This window comes from Stegastes partitus, unplaced genomic scaffold, assembly GCF_000690725.1.
Source record: "Stegastes partitus isolate 25-593 unplaced genomic scaffold, Stegastes_partitus-1.0.2 Scaffold1456, whole genome shotgun sequence".
Taxonomy (NCBI): domain Eukaryota; kingdom Metazoa; phylum Chordata; class Actinopteri; family Pomacentridae; genus Stegastes; species Stegastes partitus.
This window is the reverse complement of record NW_007579187.1, coordinates 63,431-77,685: the sequence shown is the minus strand read 5'-3', so window position 1 is coordinate 77,685 and position 14,255 is coordinate 63,431. Positions and strand designations below refer to the sequence as shown.

Sequence of the window (14,255 nt, the reverse complement as noted above, 5' to 3'; positions counted from 1 at the left end):
ACACACACACACACACACACACACACACACACACACACACACACACACACACACTTACTTTGGGGTTACGTGAGCAGTAGCCAATGCAAGTACCATAATCATTCACTATCTGGTTAGTTAAAGTTCCACAGCACAGCAATATTACATCGGCCTCAGCTGGCTTTGTTATGCAGAAATACAGTCAGATGTTACCGCAATACACACTCTCTCCCCCCCTACCCCCCCTGCGGAGATGAATGTGGCAGATAGCCTAGTTTCTCTGCTTGTCTGTTGACACAGAGGATACACGAGAGACAGACATGAAAGATGAGTGGGTTAAAACTGACGGTTTGTGGCTACATGAGGCAACTGAAGTGACGCAAAGGAGGCGAGGGAAGAAGGGAGCAGCAGGTATCATTTTCCACTTTACGGAGGGGAAAGAAGGAGGATGTGTAATTGTGACGTTCAGGCGGCTCTCGAACAATCCCGTTTTAAAACACACACTTAAAAATAGTCCTATAGATTAAAAAAAAAAAAAGCATTTTACACAATCGCTCCTCATGTGGAAGTGTGCAGCTTTTACAGTAGCATGGATCTCTTTTTTTCTTTCTGAGGTGTGTTTGTTAACGTTTCCAAGGCAGTGCACCTCAAAGTCACTTTATGAGGATGTTTTAATCAATGTTACTATCATATGACCATCACAAACAAAGGCCCATGCTGCAGCTTAAGCCCTTCCCCGGTTTGGGTGTCTCATTGTCACATGACACCTGAATTCTTGTATCCTGTAGTCTTCCTGGTTGTCGGTGGTTCACAGTTTGCCCTCCTTTTTCTCAGCACAATCTGAGGAGATACCTCCCTGAAGCTTGCCAAAATCTCTCTTTTCGTGCGTTGTTTTGGAACTTATCGTCTCATTTAGAGGTTTCTCCAGATCGTAAATCGAATAGAGGGCGCACCCAAACCCCTGAGTGATATCACAGGGAGGAGAAAATATTTGTTGTCAGCCTTCCCCTCCCCTACCCTCGCCTGCCCACCCTGTAATTTCTAATCTTGGTGTGTTGTTGTGTCACATCCAGTGCACTGCAATGCTTCAGGCCCTCAGCCACTAGATCCACACGCAGAACCTCTTTAAGATCTTTTGCCCGTTTACTTTTGGCTTGTAAATGTTTGTCTTTTAGTTGCCTCTTTGAATGTTTCTCATTCAATGTATCTTCTGTTTGTCCTCTGATGTGTGTGAAACTGGTCAATAAACCGTGTGAACAGCGTGTTCCTCTGCCTCCTCTCCTCCTTACCGGCCTCCAGTTAATGGAACACAAAGCGCCAAACATGGAGGCCTTTTCATATCGCGGTGGACTGGTGACCTGCTGCGGTGCCAACAGCCCCTGCTGGTCTTACTGGGCCTGACGTCACACGCCACCTGACGCGCGCACTCAGAGCGACGTCAAGCTCGAGGTTGAGCGACGCGCAGGAGGCGACGGTGCGCCCTTCAAAGTAAAAGCACGAGAGGAATCCACTGGTGACTTCTCTCTGTGCGCAGATTGCAGTCTGAAACTTCATTCAGGGGACCTGCAAACGCCATTCAATTAAACGCGTGGTTGCAAGATAAACATTCTAGTTTGCTGATTTAGACAAACCCTCTAGGTTTGGTTCTGTTTGCATAATAATGTCGGCAACTGCACCAACTTAACATTGTGAGTAATTTAAATTAAAGTTTCTGTATTGATTGATTTTAAACTAAATTCAAGTTGTGGCAAATTAATTAAATTGGCTTTATTATCTTAACTTTTCACCACCTTGTGCCATGAAAACTTGGAAGTAACTGGTCATAAAATGTCCCTACCACAATACTTGAATACTACTAATACTAATACTTTGAATGTAATTTCATCAGCAGTTGTCTAAACTTAAAAATGCTGATGCAAGCAGCCGCATTATATTTTTTGTTATGTTTAATCATTTGTTTTTGAAGTTTGTAGGATACATATAACACAAGTATTTCCCTTTGTATTCCACTGTCTTTTATTCCACATGTTAAGTAAGATTTTTTACTACTAAAGAAATGAGTTCAAACTGGCCCCAGCATGACGAGCTACAACAGTAGAACGTCAAATGACACAATAATGCATAATTAATAATAGTAATAAAGTATTAGAACACTGACAGAAACAATTTTTCTGAATTATGAGCACTTTTTGTGACACGTTAACTACAATTTCACAGCAATACTTAAGAAACAAAAGTGTAATGCAGGATTTGTAATTGCCATGGAGCTGATTTATATTATGCTTAAGTAAAGGACCTGAACATTTCCTCCACTGCCGGTTACACATCACCTATAGATTTAATATAGGTGGTTTAAATGCATGTACTCAGGAATTATCTAAGAATAATAGCACTGGGGTTTTTCATATCATTTTACTCCCCTTATAGGTGGTCAGTCAATATACTGACTTGAGTACTTTATTTACATACAAAGGCACTTTTTCATCATAGCATGATGGGATTACTCACGACCATTGCGGCGATTAAACTGATATGATTCAATAGGTAACAGTGATGTGGTAAATGTAGGTCATGCAACATGTTATATAAAACTTGTAAAGTATTTTCTTGCAATAAATGTAGCTCAAAGTGCCTTAAATGTATTTGAGCTCAAAGGCTAAAGAAGGATCCTGTGAAAGCAGCCTAGTGGGTTGGATGGACAGGAAACATAACAAAGTGAAAGGCAGAAGAAACTCTAATGTGAAGACTGCGTTATAATATACTGACCAGTTACTTTAAAGGCATTAAGTTTTATTCTGGGGGAAAGTAAATCTTCAGTCAACACATTTTGTCTGCATAATTGAATACTTTTACTTTGAAAGCGTTGTGATCTTGATCTACTGAACTTATGTGAGGTTGACAGAACAGCCGCTCCAGAGGAGGAGGGCAATCCCTGCTTTTATTTTTCTTTCCAGACGGCCTCAGTTGAGCACAAAAACAAACTTGAACCAGGCGAGCTTTGGGTCAACACTTGCGCTGAGGTCCTCGTCTGAAGTGGAGCAACTGAAGGCGTGTTACTGACGAGATTTGCTCTGTTTTATTCCTCCATTGTTGAGAAAAAGGGAAGGGCTCTGCCAAGAAAAAAAAAAAAAAAAAAGCATTTGGAAATTAAGTTATGCGTCAGTGAGTGCGCACTTTACGCACAGGGCGCACCATGAAACTTTGAGATGCGGGATCAGCTCGCCTGTTTTGTTGTGCATGTGTTCGCCTTCATTTCCTTTGTTGGTGTCAGCTCTTCTGGACTCGCTGTGATCATGTGTCGTGGCTAAAAACTTTGAAGCAAAACCTGTGGAGGTCAGCCTGAGACAGCATGGGGGCCAAACAGAGCAGCACGGTGTTTGATGGCAGAACTCGGGCTTATTCCAGCTCCGATCTTCCGTCTGGAAACTCCGGCGCAGGGGACAGGATTGCGGGCTTCAGGTACACCAACGGACCCGATGGACCCCGGATTCGGTACACGGGTGGAGGGCCGACCAGCTCCGGGCTCAGTATACCGGCCGGCGGCCGATCAGGGTCACACAATCAGAGCCTGGATGGCACAGATGGTGACGATGAAGGCCAGCTGCCCCCTGAGGGCCACAGGCTGCTCATAGGGTCCCTGCCGGCTCACCTGTCCCCCCGCCTGCTGGGAGGTAAGACTACCACCAACATCTGGACACACTCATGCCAGCAAAGTGTCACTGCGTAGCTGTTGTTACAGAACATTTATGGTATTTTTTTTAATCTCCCGATTTCCCTATTTCACTTCAAGTACAGTTAGTCAGTGTTACTTTGGAGAGACTAAAGATGCAAGAGAATTAATGTTATTGATAAGTTGTTTATTGTTCTCAGCTAGAATATTTCACAAAAAGTACACTTTTTGCCTACAACTTCAATACTTCTTGTCTTTATACTGTATCTGTGGTACTTGATTCTGACTTTAGGCTCAACACATGCAGGAGACGGACGATTATGAGGAATCTATCAGATATTATAAACTGTACACATGACAGTTGCAGTCAGAGTTGCTTAGTATTTTTCCATCTGACATGTGATACCTGGCATATGGTAATAGCTGTCTGATGACTGAGTCCTTTGTTTGGCACTTCTGCACTTTTATTGTAACCACAGGTGGCTCTGCTGTACTGCACTGGCCTTTGTCTTGAGTCTTTCTTCATCTGCTTCTCTTCTGTTTTTTTGCAAAACAGTCGTGTTTTTCACTCCGGCTAAGAGGGAAGAGTGCATTATGTAGGTCAGCAGATAAGAGCTTCCTGCTGGTTACACATTGTCTGACACACATGCACACAAACTTCCTGAATTCGCAAATCTTGCTTTCTCGAAACCGGTGGGTTGTCTCTCTACCAGATCACAACATAAACAGGAGTCAAACTGGCATAAGAGGACCGTTACAACCTTTCAATGAAGTGAAACTCAAAAGGGAAGGAAAATAAATCAACATTCTAGCGTTTCTCGACTCTTAACTTTTCAGTTGGAGGTCTTTGGAACGACACATGCTTCTGTTTCCTCGCCTTTCATAAAAAAGTGAGCTGATTGTTTGTTCCCCTTCCTTCCAGTTACTGGTTTTACTGGTATCTAATCATTAAAAACCTCATCAGTGACCTTTGCACCGCGAGAGCCATGTGATTGTGACAGTGCAGGCCTCACATTGTGTCCACAGACTGATCCCATTTCCTCACCTCCCTTACAGACACATGACACAAACAGCGGCGATAACCGCCGCCTGCATACACGACGCGTTTGTTGTCCATTTCTTGACTGAGGTGTTACAATGTTAAACAGGAGGTTAGTTTATCTTAGGTCAAAGTAACTCTTGGCCTATTAATCTTTGAGCAGCTGAGGAGGCCTCGTACATGTGGGTCAAGTGTATTAATTAATAACTTGATTTATAGTGGCAGCGCAATAAATGTTACATTGCAGGTTAAGCATGTTTACAGTGAGTTTGTGGCGTCGAAGCAGATTGTTAGAGATTATAGGAGCAACACATGCAGGTGTTAAGTCATGTAGGTCTGCATACAATCCAGCACAAACTGTTCTATCTTGCATACATCTCAATAAAAGGTTACGAGGGAGACATTAGCCAAATCTGAGGCCTCACGTTCTCGTGTCTTTTTTTTCTTCCTCCTCCCAGGTTTTCACTGCCCCGTTTGCTCCAAGTTTATGGCATCGGATGAAATAGAGAAGCACCTGCTCATGTGTTTCAGCAAAACGCGCCTCACCTACAACAGTAAGTCTGAAGAACAGGAGATTGTTTGGTGTTGTTTTATATGATTTTATTGCTTTTTTTTTTTGCTGCACCTACCTTTTATATCCGTTAATCTCCGGTTTTACTTGTGATGTTTTGCTCAGAGTTTACATGCAAAACCAAGCGATGGCAAAGGCAAATGAAGGCACTTCAAACAGCTGAGACCAGACTACTTTGTCTGCTAGAAGTATTTGGATTCTTTTCTAATGTAAAGCAGCCATGCCACAATGTGGAAGTACTCTAGTGCTGTGGGTACTCAATGTATGGCTTGTGGGACAGATCAGGCCCGCCGATATGGTGCCGGCAGGCCCACTCACTGTTTACTAATTACCCAAGTAAACTGTCAGCGTTCAATAATGTCTTTTGGCTGTTAGCTATTTTGAAAATAAATAATTTTAAAGAAAGCTAAGTTACGGGCGTTTGAATAATTATTTATTTTATCTGATAAATAGGATTGTGTGTTTACTTACTGGCCCCTGGGTTTTGTTTCAGTGCACACAGAATAGACAGCAAATAAACCGCGAGGATTCAGTTTGACAAACTTTACTGGTTTAGGGCACCGCTATAGCTCACCTGGTTGAGCTGGCGTCCCATGTACAGGGCTACAGTCCCAATGTGGAGGTCATGGCTCCTGCTCATGACCCTTTCCCACATGTCCTCCCCCCATTCTTCTCCTCCCCTACTTTCCTGTCTCTCTCTCACTGACCTATCAAATAAAGGCACAAAGGCCAAAAAAATAACTTAAAAAAAAAAAAACAAACTTTACTGGTTTAGAATCATGGATTACTTAATAATTATTTAATGTTTCTTCTCACAATTAAATTAATGAAAATTACCGCTGTTCCCAGAAATGTCTACTTACAAACCTCTCATCCCGCATTATATATCTAAAGTCTAAAGATTAATTTTTCTTCTAAAGTTTCATTAGACATGAAAGCATTTAGTATTTCACAAGGGAAATGATAGAAATCTTAAAGTTTTTTTTTTTTTTTATATCACTTTTTTGATCCTTTACATTTATCTTGTGACCCCTGAAATGACCCCTATGTTGAGAACCACTAAAATATTACTGTTTTATTTCTACTGACTGTAGTTGTAGTGACATTCTATGTCAGGTCAACAATTTTTAGATTGTGATTTTGTGTCCAAGAGCAATTGGGGATATGACTTGTCAATATGCAGCCTCACAGACGGGGCATCTTTAGTGTTCACCTGTATTATTAGAATGTTTAAGAGTTTCACAAAGCCCCTAAAAATGCTGTATCTTCATTTTGTTTAGTAAATGATGTGTATTTTGTGTACCAGCGTCTGCCAGATTTGAAACTTTTTATTGGGATCAATGTCAGATGCTTAAAAATGAAAAAAGTACATTGTGGGTGATCTTACTTAATTACAATCGCAGTTTCTAGTCATAGTTAGTGTAATCTGCTGAACAGTGGCCTTTAAAGACAAACCTGAATGAATCCAACTGAGTGTATTTTAGGAATGTCATTGAAGTTTTTGTGCCATGAGTCCCACATTTGAGTTTAAAGATGTGAAATGTTACATTTTAGAGCATCTTTTCAGGCCAGTTTCTGACTAAATAAACCACCGACAACCTTCAGACTGCAGAAAGTCCAACACAAGCTTATTGTACAGCAGGATGACAAATATTAGTAGAAGATCTGTACTACTTATTGAGCAATGAAAGTTTAAATTTTGCAGCAACAACAAAAAAAAAACCCTTGCACTCTTTTTGTTTTTTATTTTATTTTTTTGCAGTTTTGAGGCACCATTATCTCATAAACATCCCTATGGATCGTCACAACCTAATCAGAGCTATTTAGAGAAAACTACATACATACAGACGAAAAATCGTAAATTTAGAAGTGACTGTAGCTTGATTAACAATTTACCCATGGCTCTAATATTTCAGATTTCTTCATCCTCTTTCTGAAAAAAATAGCAAAATAAAACATTTAAGGTGGAAAAATTTTAAAAAGAAAAAAAAAAAGGCTTAATTGACTTGAAATAGCCCAGTTACCATTTATTGGACCTGTTTTATTTACTGTCAGGTAGTTACATCTGTACCATTATGTTTTATTTTTTAACCCTAGAATCATTGCAGTATATAAGGGAGTAAAGGCTGTATTAATAATTCATAAATCCACAAGACTGTACCTGCTCTAGAGTGTAGCATGGAACTACGTGAGGCAGCTTCACATCTACCATCCACATGCATGCAGAATGTGTGAGCACCTGTGTGGTTCACATTCATGCATCTACGTAGAAACGATCATAAACGTAGAGGTTTGTTGCTTGCATACAAATAAGAGTAGATTCTTCCTCATCTCAAGTGCTTGCTGCATGCGAGGCATCACGCACACACAAATAGCCTTCAGATGGCACACACCCACAGCAGCGTGCATGTCACTGATAAATATGCATCTGCAGCTCTTTCACTGCACAGTGTCTCGTAGCTTATCACCGGCGTGCAGATGTGTAAAACCTGTACAGTTAATATTTTATCCTGACTTCTAACTCATCTAAGTATTTTCCAGAATGAGTCTGATATGTTGCATGAAGGTAAAAACAGTACAAACCACAGTTACTCCTCCACAGGTGTTGACACAAAGCTAATTATGCAGGTAAATATAAGAAAAACTAAATCAGCGCTACCTGACCTCAGGTTAAGCTGAGTAGAGACCCAATTTTCTCCCCGTTACTAAATGACACTGTCACATTTTCACACAAAGAGCACGATAATTAAAAGCACAAGCACATTCCCACCGGAGGCTGCTCAGTTCTCCTTTTTCTCATCTGGGCACAGATGACAACAGGTACTCTGGTATCAAAGGTTAAACAGATGGTTGCGCAGGATTCAGCAAACTGAACATCTGATACTAGGTTTGGTGTGTGAAGCAGCTTTTTGCTCATTTTCTCTCTGTCCGTATTGTCTTTCTCAGAGGACATCCTGTCCAGGGACTCTGGGGAATGTACCATCTGTTTAGACGAGCTGGAGCAGGGAGACACTATTGCCAGGCTGCCCTGTCTCTGTATCTACCATAAGGGGTAAGAAATACACACAAACAGACGAAAACACATTAAAAAATGATACATTTACACAGTATATTTACACACATTATAAATGACACGTGTCCTGATGAATATTTTAAAAGAACAGATGCCATTTTTGCATATATTAATGTTTTTGGTGAGACATAGATGGGAAGTTATTACCGCTTTCCTGCTCAGAAGCCAATTAAAAAAAAGTCTAATTAAAAACTGCAGTTCCTCAAAATTCCATTGGAGGCTGCCTCGAAGTGCAAGTCAGTACTCATAGACCCACATGTTAAAATGTCCAACTTTACAGTGGAAATAACCACATTTAGGGCCTGAGGCAAAACATTATTTTGGTCTCTATAGCTAATTTCCATGTTAACTTGCTTATTTAAACTGTGTTACACTTTAAAATGATTTAGTTGTTTTGCATTTAAGGGCATGGTCACTTTGAGTAACAGGTGTTTACCATCACAGGACAGTCTGTGGCCCAGAGACTTTAACTTTACAATTTGATGCATGTAGTTGAAGAAGAAGTTTTATTGTCATTGTACAAGAATACAACAACATTTCGTTTGTCATCATCTTTGTAGTAGCTAATATGGTCACAGTTGACAGAGGAAAAAAAAGTGAAAAGGTGATATAAATAATAAAATAGCAATTAAATAAATACTCTATTAAATTTATGTATGATATATATATTTGTATATTTATATGAAATACTAAATTATATGTAGCGTGCCAAGCAGAGATGTTAGTTGACCTTTTCCTGTTAAATCTGATTCTAATCGAGTTTTTTTTTACCACCACTGTTTCTGAGCAACAACACATTCGGCTCCATATTTCCCAGTTCAGCTGTGACAAAGCAGACGACTGGGATTTTTGGGGGAGTTTTTTTAAGGGGAGAGGCAGGATATGTGTCATACAACCACCATCTTTAATGGTGCAGATTTCTCCCACAGATTTAAAAATGTATGACAGGTGCTGACCTGCCATCAGCACAAACAAAAGTTTTTTTTTTAAAAAAACGTAACGCAAATGCTGAACATTTTTAGTCTTAACATAGAAATCACTAAAATGTGTGTGAACCAAATCAATCAGGTTTCAGCTGCACTTGACTGTAATGATTAAAAAAATGTTTATTGTAATACAGCCAGATGGAGAAGCACTGATTCAATGTGTTTATAGCTTTAAAATATTTCAATATCAAGTGTCCCAGACGGGAGCACAACTTAAATAAAAGGGAGGAAATTACACATTGTCTCATGTACTGTTGGAATATGTATTTGAAGGATAGTTATACATTTTTGGGATACTCTTGTTTGCTTTTTTGAAAAGATAAGAGGTTTGCTGCTACTGTAATTTATTTCTGTATACTAAATATAAAGCTACCACAAGCAGCTGGTTAGCTTAGCTTAGCTTAGCAGTAGGATTGCAGAGAAACGTAGCTAGCCCGCCTCTGTCTAAAGGTAACGAAATCTACAAAATTAGAGATAATATGTTAATTTGTGGGCTTTTAGAACTTCATTAATTTTCTTACCATTGGACACGGCCAGGGCAGTTCCTTTAATTAGATTTAATTTATATTAAGTTAACTCCTGTTGACTAACTAATCTGATGTTGATCCTCTCGAGTGCAGGAACTTTTAGCAAGAAGAAGCACATTTCGCATAATTTAAAACTTTTCCTTTACAGAGACATTTTGATTTAAACAACCGTCATCATGTATGAGTATGAGAATCACAGCTTTTCTACATGTACTATTGTAGATACTCAGTAAATTATCCAATCAAGCAGACCAAAATGATACTTGGTGAATAAAGCACACAGGCGTAGGGGTAATTACATGTTACTGTTGTGGCGATATTGGTGTCATTATTAGTATCAGCTGATTAAGACAGAATGAGTTGGAAAATATTGACTTATGAGATATCAGCAAAAATCCAATATTGTGTGTTCCTAGAAATGTGTTTATCACTGTGTTTATTTGTGTTTGCTAGAACTAAATATTATTCCAGCTCAGTTTTCTACTTCCTTTTACCACAGAAGTAAAAAAAAAAAACTTCCCTGTTACCTTCTTTCAGGTGCATAGACGAGTGGTTTGAGGTGAATCGCTCGTGTCCGGAGCATCCAGCCGACTAGAAGCTTCAGAAGTACAGTTTTCAGCCTACAGGACATCGCTGTGGTCGACTGTGCACCGTCACCTCATCCCAACACTGTCTGTTCCAGCCGAGCTTCAGCGCTCCTCAGGGATTGTAAGATATTATTGTGTGCAGAATTCTTCATATCGCCTCATGGAACATCGACGGACTTTGGATGTGTTCCTCCGGATTTCATAGGATTTTAAAAAGAACCACTGGTGGAGCCACTTTGTCTCCAGAAAATATGTGAATGTTCCTTATGCCATCTGCTGGCCTGAAGTGGATTCATGCAACCTGGATTCTGAAGTGTTGCTGAACAGGGTGTGGTTTTGTAGCAGAGGACGTGTGTGGCCAACACGGTGGTAGCCTGACGCCTGTTTTCAGTAGAGACGCTCAGAGACTTAATCAGAAGGCTGATGTTGTGCAATATGAAAAACAGCCATACAGAGTAAAAAAAAAAATGTATCAGCTTTAAGGGATGATTGCAGTGTTGATGGTAGTCAGGAAGTAGATCTTAATTTCAAGGCAAAATTGGCTGTCAATATTTGTTTGTCAAACAATCATGTGTCTTAGACCAAATAGTCTAACATGAAGTGGTTGGACTTTGTTAATCACTTTGCCATTTAGAACCACAGTAATGTGATTGTGTAGTTTAGTGGTGGAATTAAAGTAGGTTAAGACATATCTAATGATGATTCATGTTGTCTCTAAGGAGTGCCATAATATGCTGCTATGTCATAGACTGGAAAGTTTTCCTATAACCTTTGAACCTTTCTTCGTTGTTCTTTCTATTTGTACTGTAATGAACTGCACAACAATAAATGTTTTGTCTTTGTGTCTCTTTCCTGCATAAGAGCTGGTCTACATTTCTGCACTATATATTTTTATATACTAATTGAAATAAGTCTTCACCACAATTTAAAAATCCGCAGGAGTGTGCGACATATGCTCGTATCTATCTGATATGAACAGACGAGAGGAACGTGAAGGAGAAAACTGAAGCAATTAAAAAAAAAAAAAAAAAAAGATTTATAAAGTACTTGGTTGTGTAATTTATATAAAGTCTAGAGTTTAGCTTTGAAAGCCTGTGTTGTAGAATTGCAACTATTACAATTCAAAAACAAGACAGCGGATTGCTTCCATCAGCAGACAGAAGGCAGTGGAGGTGCATAATGTCTCTTTGGAAGTGGGCATGCTGGGACACGAAGTTTCAAGTGTTATTTCTGTTTGTTGCAAAATGAGCAGTCGGAGGAAACGCAGTCTTTCCTTTGACTGTATTTGGTAATGCATGGGTGACACAGAAGGTGTTCTTGTAATAGCAAATAGCAGTCTGCAAGAAAGAACAGCAGTTGAACTATTTTCATCTGAGAATTTCTTTCCTCATACTTATGTTACTGTGAATTTTAATACCAGTCCGGGAGCTAAAAAGAAAGTCGTGCTGAATGATTCACCTTACATAAGACAAAGACAAACCAGTCTTTCTTGATACCAATTAGGGTTAAATGATTTCGAGGAAATATGTAATTGTGATTTTTCTGGCACATTTTGCGATTTGATTTCCAAAATCGTTTCTTAAGGTCAAGGTTTAGTTCAATATTTGCTATGTAATGGTTTTACAATGTGATGAAGCATTACCGCGTGAGACAGCATTAAAAGCATGACTATATATAGAAAGACAATAAATATTTATTAGTTGTCATATCAGTTTAAACCCTGGGTCAGACGTGCTGCAACACATGTACCAGGTGTGGCTATTAAATAAAGAGCGTGGGCCTATGTCGGTCAAACCAGATCTGCCAATAGACAGCATAAACATTCCCTAAAAGTTTAAATCTGCTTAAAAATAGCTTACATATACATAATTTAATAGCCACACCAGTGTATCCTAAACTGCAGCTTTTGCAATTTGCTAACTGCATCGATTCAAATTGTGATTTTAATTTGAAATCAATTGTTTGTTCAGCCCAAATATTAACTTATATAAAGATGGTCTTACTTTGGTTAAGCGGCACTTCCATAGGAGGTTTTGGTTCATTTGACATTTGAAATTCTTCTAATTTATAAATGCATGTAAAGTATCTAAGAAATTAGTGTTTTGCATAAAATAATTAATTTTCTTTGTTTCTTAATAAATCATAAAATAATTTTATTTGCTCTTTAATATTGTGTTCACTTATTTATTCTTATTCATCTAATCGACTTATCCCTGACTGGGTTTTAAAGTGTCCCCTTGATTAAACGTTTTATCATTGATGTAATTTTGTATTTTAAAAGCTTTCAATGTCAACAAGTAAACAAAAATGTATGTGGTTCATAGATGTGACGTCAGCACGGCGCGTCCACACTGTGGCTGATTGATGACGTACAGACACGAACCATTTGCGACCATTAACTAGCAAACAGAAGCAACAATCAAAAAAGTTAGCAATATTTTTAGAGCTACGAACTACGTTTTTTACCACACGGAGCATTTATCTCGCCAAATAACCCGATTTCGTTTGTATTTTAAGGTGAGTGTTTCCAAATTGTCTGTCAGTTCTTTCTAAAAAGGTTTTCATGTCTCCCTCCTTCAGCTAACATTAGCTAGTGGCTAACGCCAACAGACTGAAAACCTTAGATCCTACTCACACAATAAAATCTTCCTGTTGCTGGTACGTTACAGTCTCTCGTCTTCATTTTCAGCTTGGGAATCGATAACTTTGGATCAAGATGTCGTACATGTTACCACATCTCCACAATGGCTGGCAGGTTGACCAAGCCATCCTGTCTGAGGAGGACCGAGTCCTCGTCATCCGCTTCGGACACGACTGGGACCCAACGTGTATGAAAATGGACGAAGTTCTTTACAGCATCGCTGAGAAGGTTAGATGAGTTTGGAATGTACATTGGTGTGCGCCGGTGTCTTGCCAAAAAGTCTCTGAAAACTGCTGTTCGCTAGAGCTGCTGTCTTCATGTCTCTGCAGTATTTTGCCTTCTGTGTGCCTCATAGTAGAACAAACCCTGTTATTGTTACTGGTTGAAATGGCTATAAAGGATATATAAAACTCATACCATGCATTTTTCCATCTACCAAAAAGTAACTGCAGCCCCTATATGGTGACTACACAAAAATGACTTGATTTCATTCATGAGGGTTACGTTTCATAGATTATAGCTCATAACATATTTACATAAGAAACAATTTCTTCATTATATACAAAACCCATCTATAAATCATGTTAATTACTATGTAAACAAGCATATTAGCCTTACCAAACACATACGGCCTAAACCAAAACATCTGAAACACTACTACAGTATTGCCTCTGATATAATCTAATGTCATGCCTTATTATGCTGTAAATTGCGAATAGTTTTTGGTCACAATTATTTGGTTCCAAAAAATGTTTCCCAAAAACTCACTTTTGTTTATACCACAGACACATAAGTGTCTATTTTCATACTATGGCTGTTTGTTCCACTTGAACAGCTGTAAAGAAACAATCCTGTCAGCCGCAATCACTTTTGGCAGACAGTCACATTTTGACACCACACCTGGACAGTTAGAGCATTTTGTTTGATAGGCTGCATTATCTGAACCTGCTTTGTAGCTGGTCAATTGCTCTGTCACTAACTGAACTGCAGTTTAGGATAGGTTTAAACCTAAAAAAACAAAAACAATTTGTTTCTGTGCCACCTTTAAAAACTAGAGTTACAAGTAAAGCAGTATTGAAACAATAGCAAGGTAGTAAATCATAATAAAGAAAAGAGATCAATGAAAACGTTGTAAAAAAAATAAACTAATAAAAGATGACAAAATCTTACAAAAACATGTCT

The 14,255-nt window shown here is 39.0% G+C and overlaps 1 protein-coding gene across 1 annotated transcript; it reads left to right on the top strand.

Annotated features, from left to right (window-relative positions):
• The first annotated feature begins 2,903 nt into the window (after window positions 1–2,903).
• LOC103370634 (E3 ubiquitin-protein ligase ZNRF2-like) lies at window positions 2,904–11,292 on the top strand. The gene is made up of 4 exons (XM_008299754.1): window positions 2,904–3,650; window positions 5,147–5,242; window positions 8,206–8,311; window positions 10,383–11,292. The coding sequence occupies exons 1-4, from the start codon at window positions 3,329–3,331 to the stop codon at window positions 10,438–10,440; spliced, it is 582 nt and encodes a 193-aa protein (XP_008297976.1). The 5' UTR covers window positions 2,904–3,328; the 3' UTR covers window positions 10,441–11,292.
• The last annotated feature ends 2,963 nt before the right edge of the window (window positions 11,293–14,255 follow it).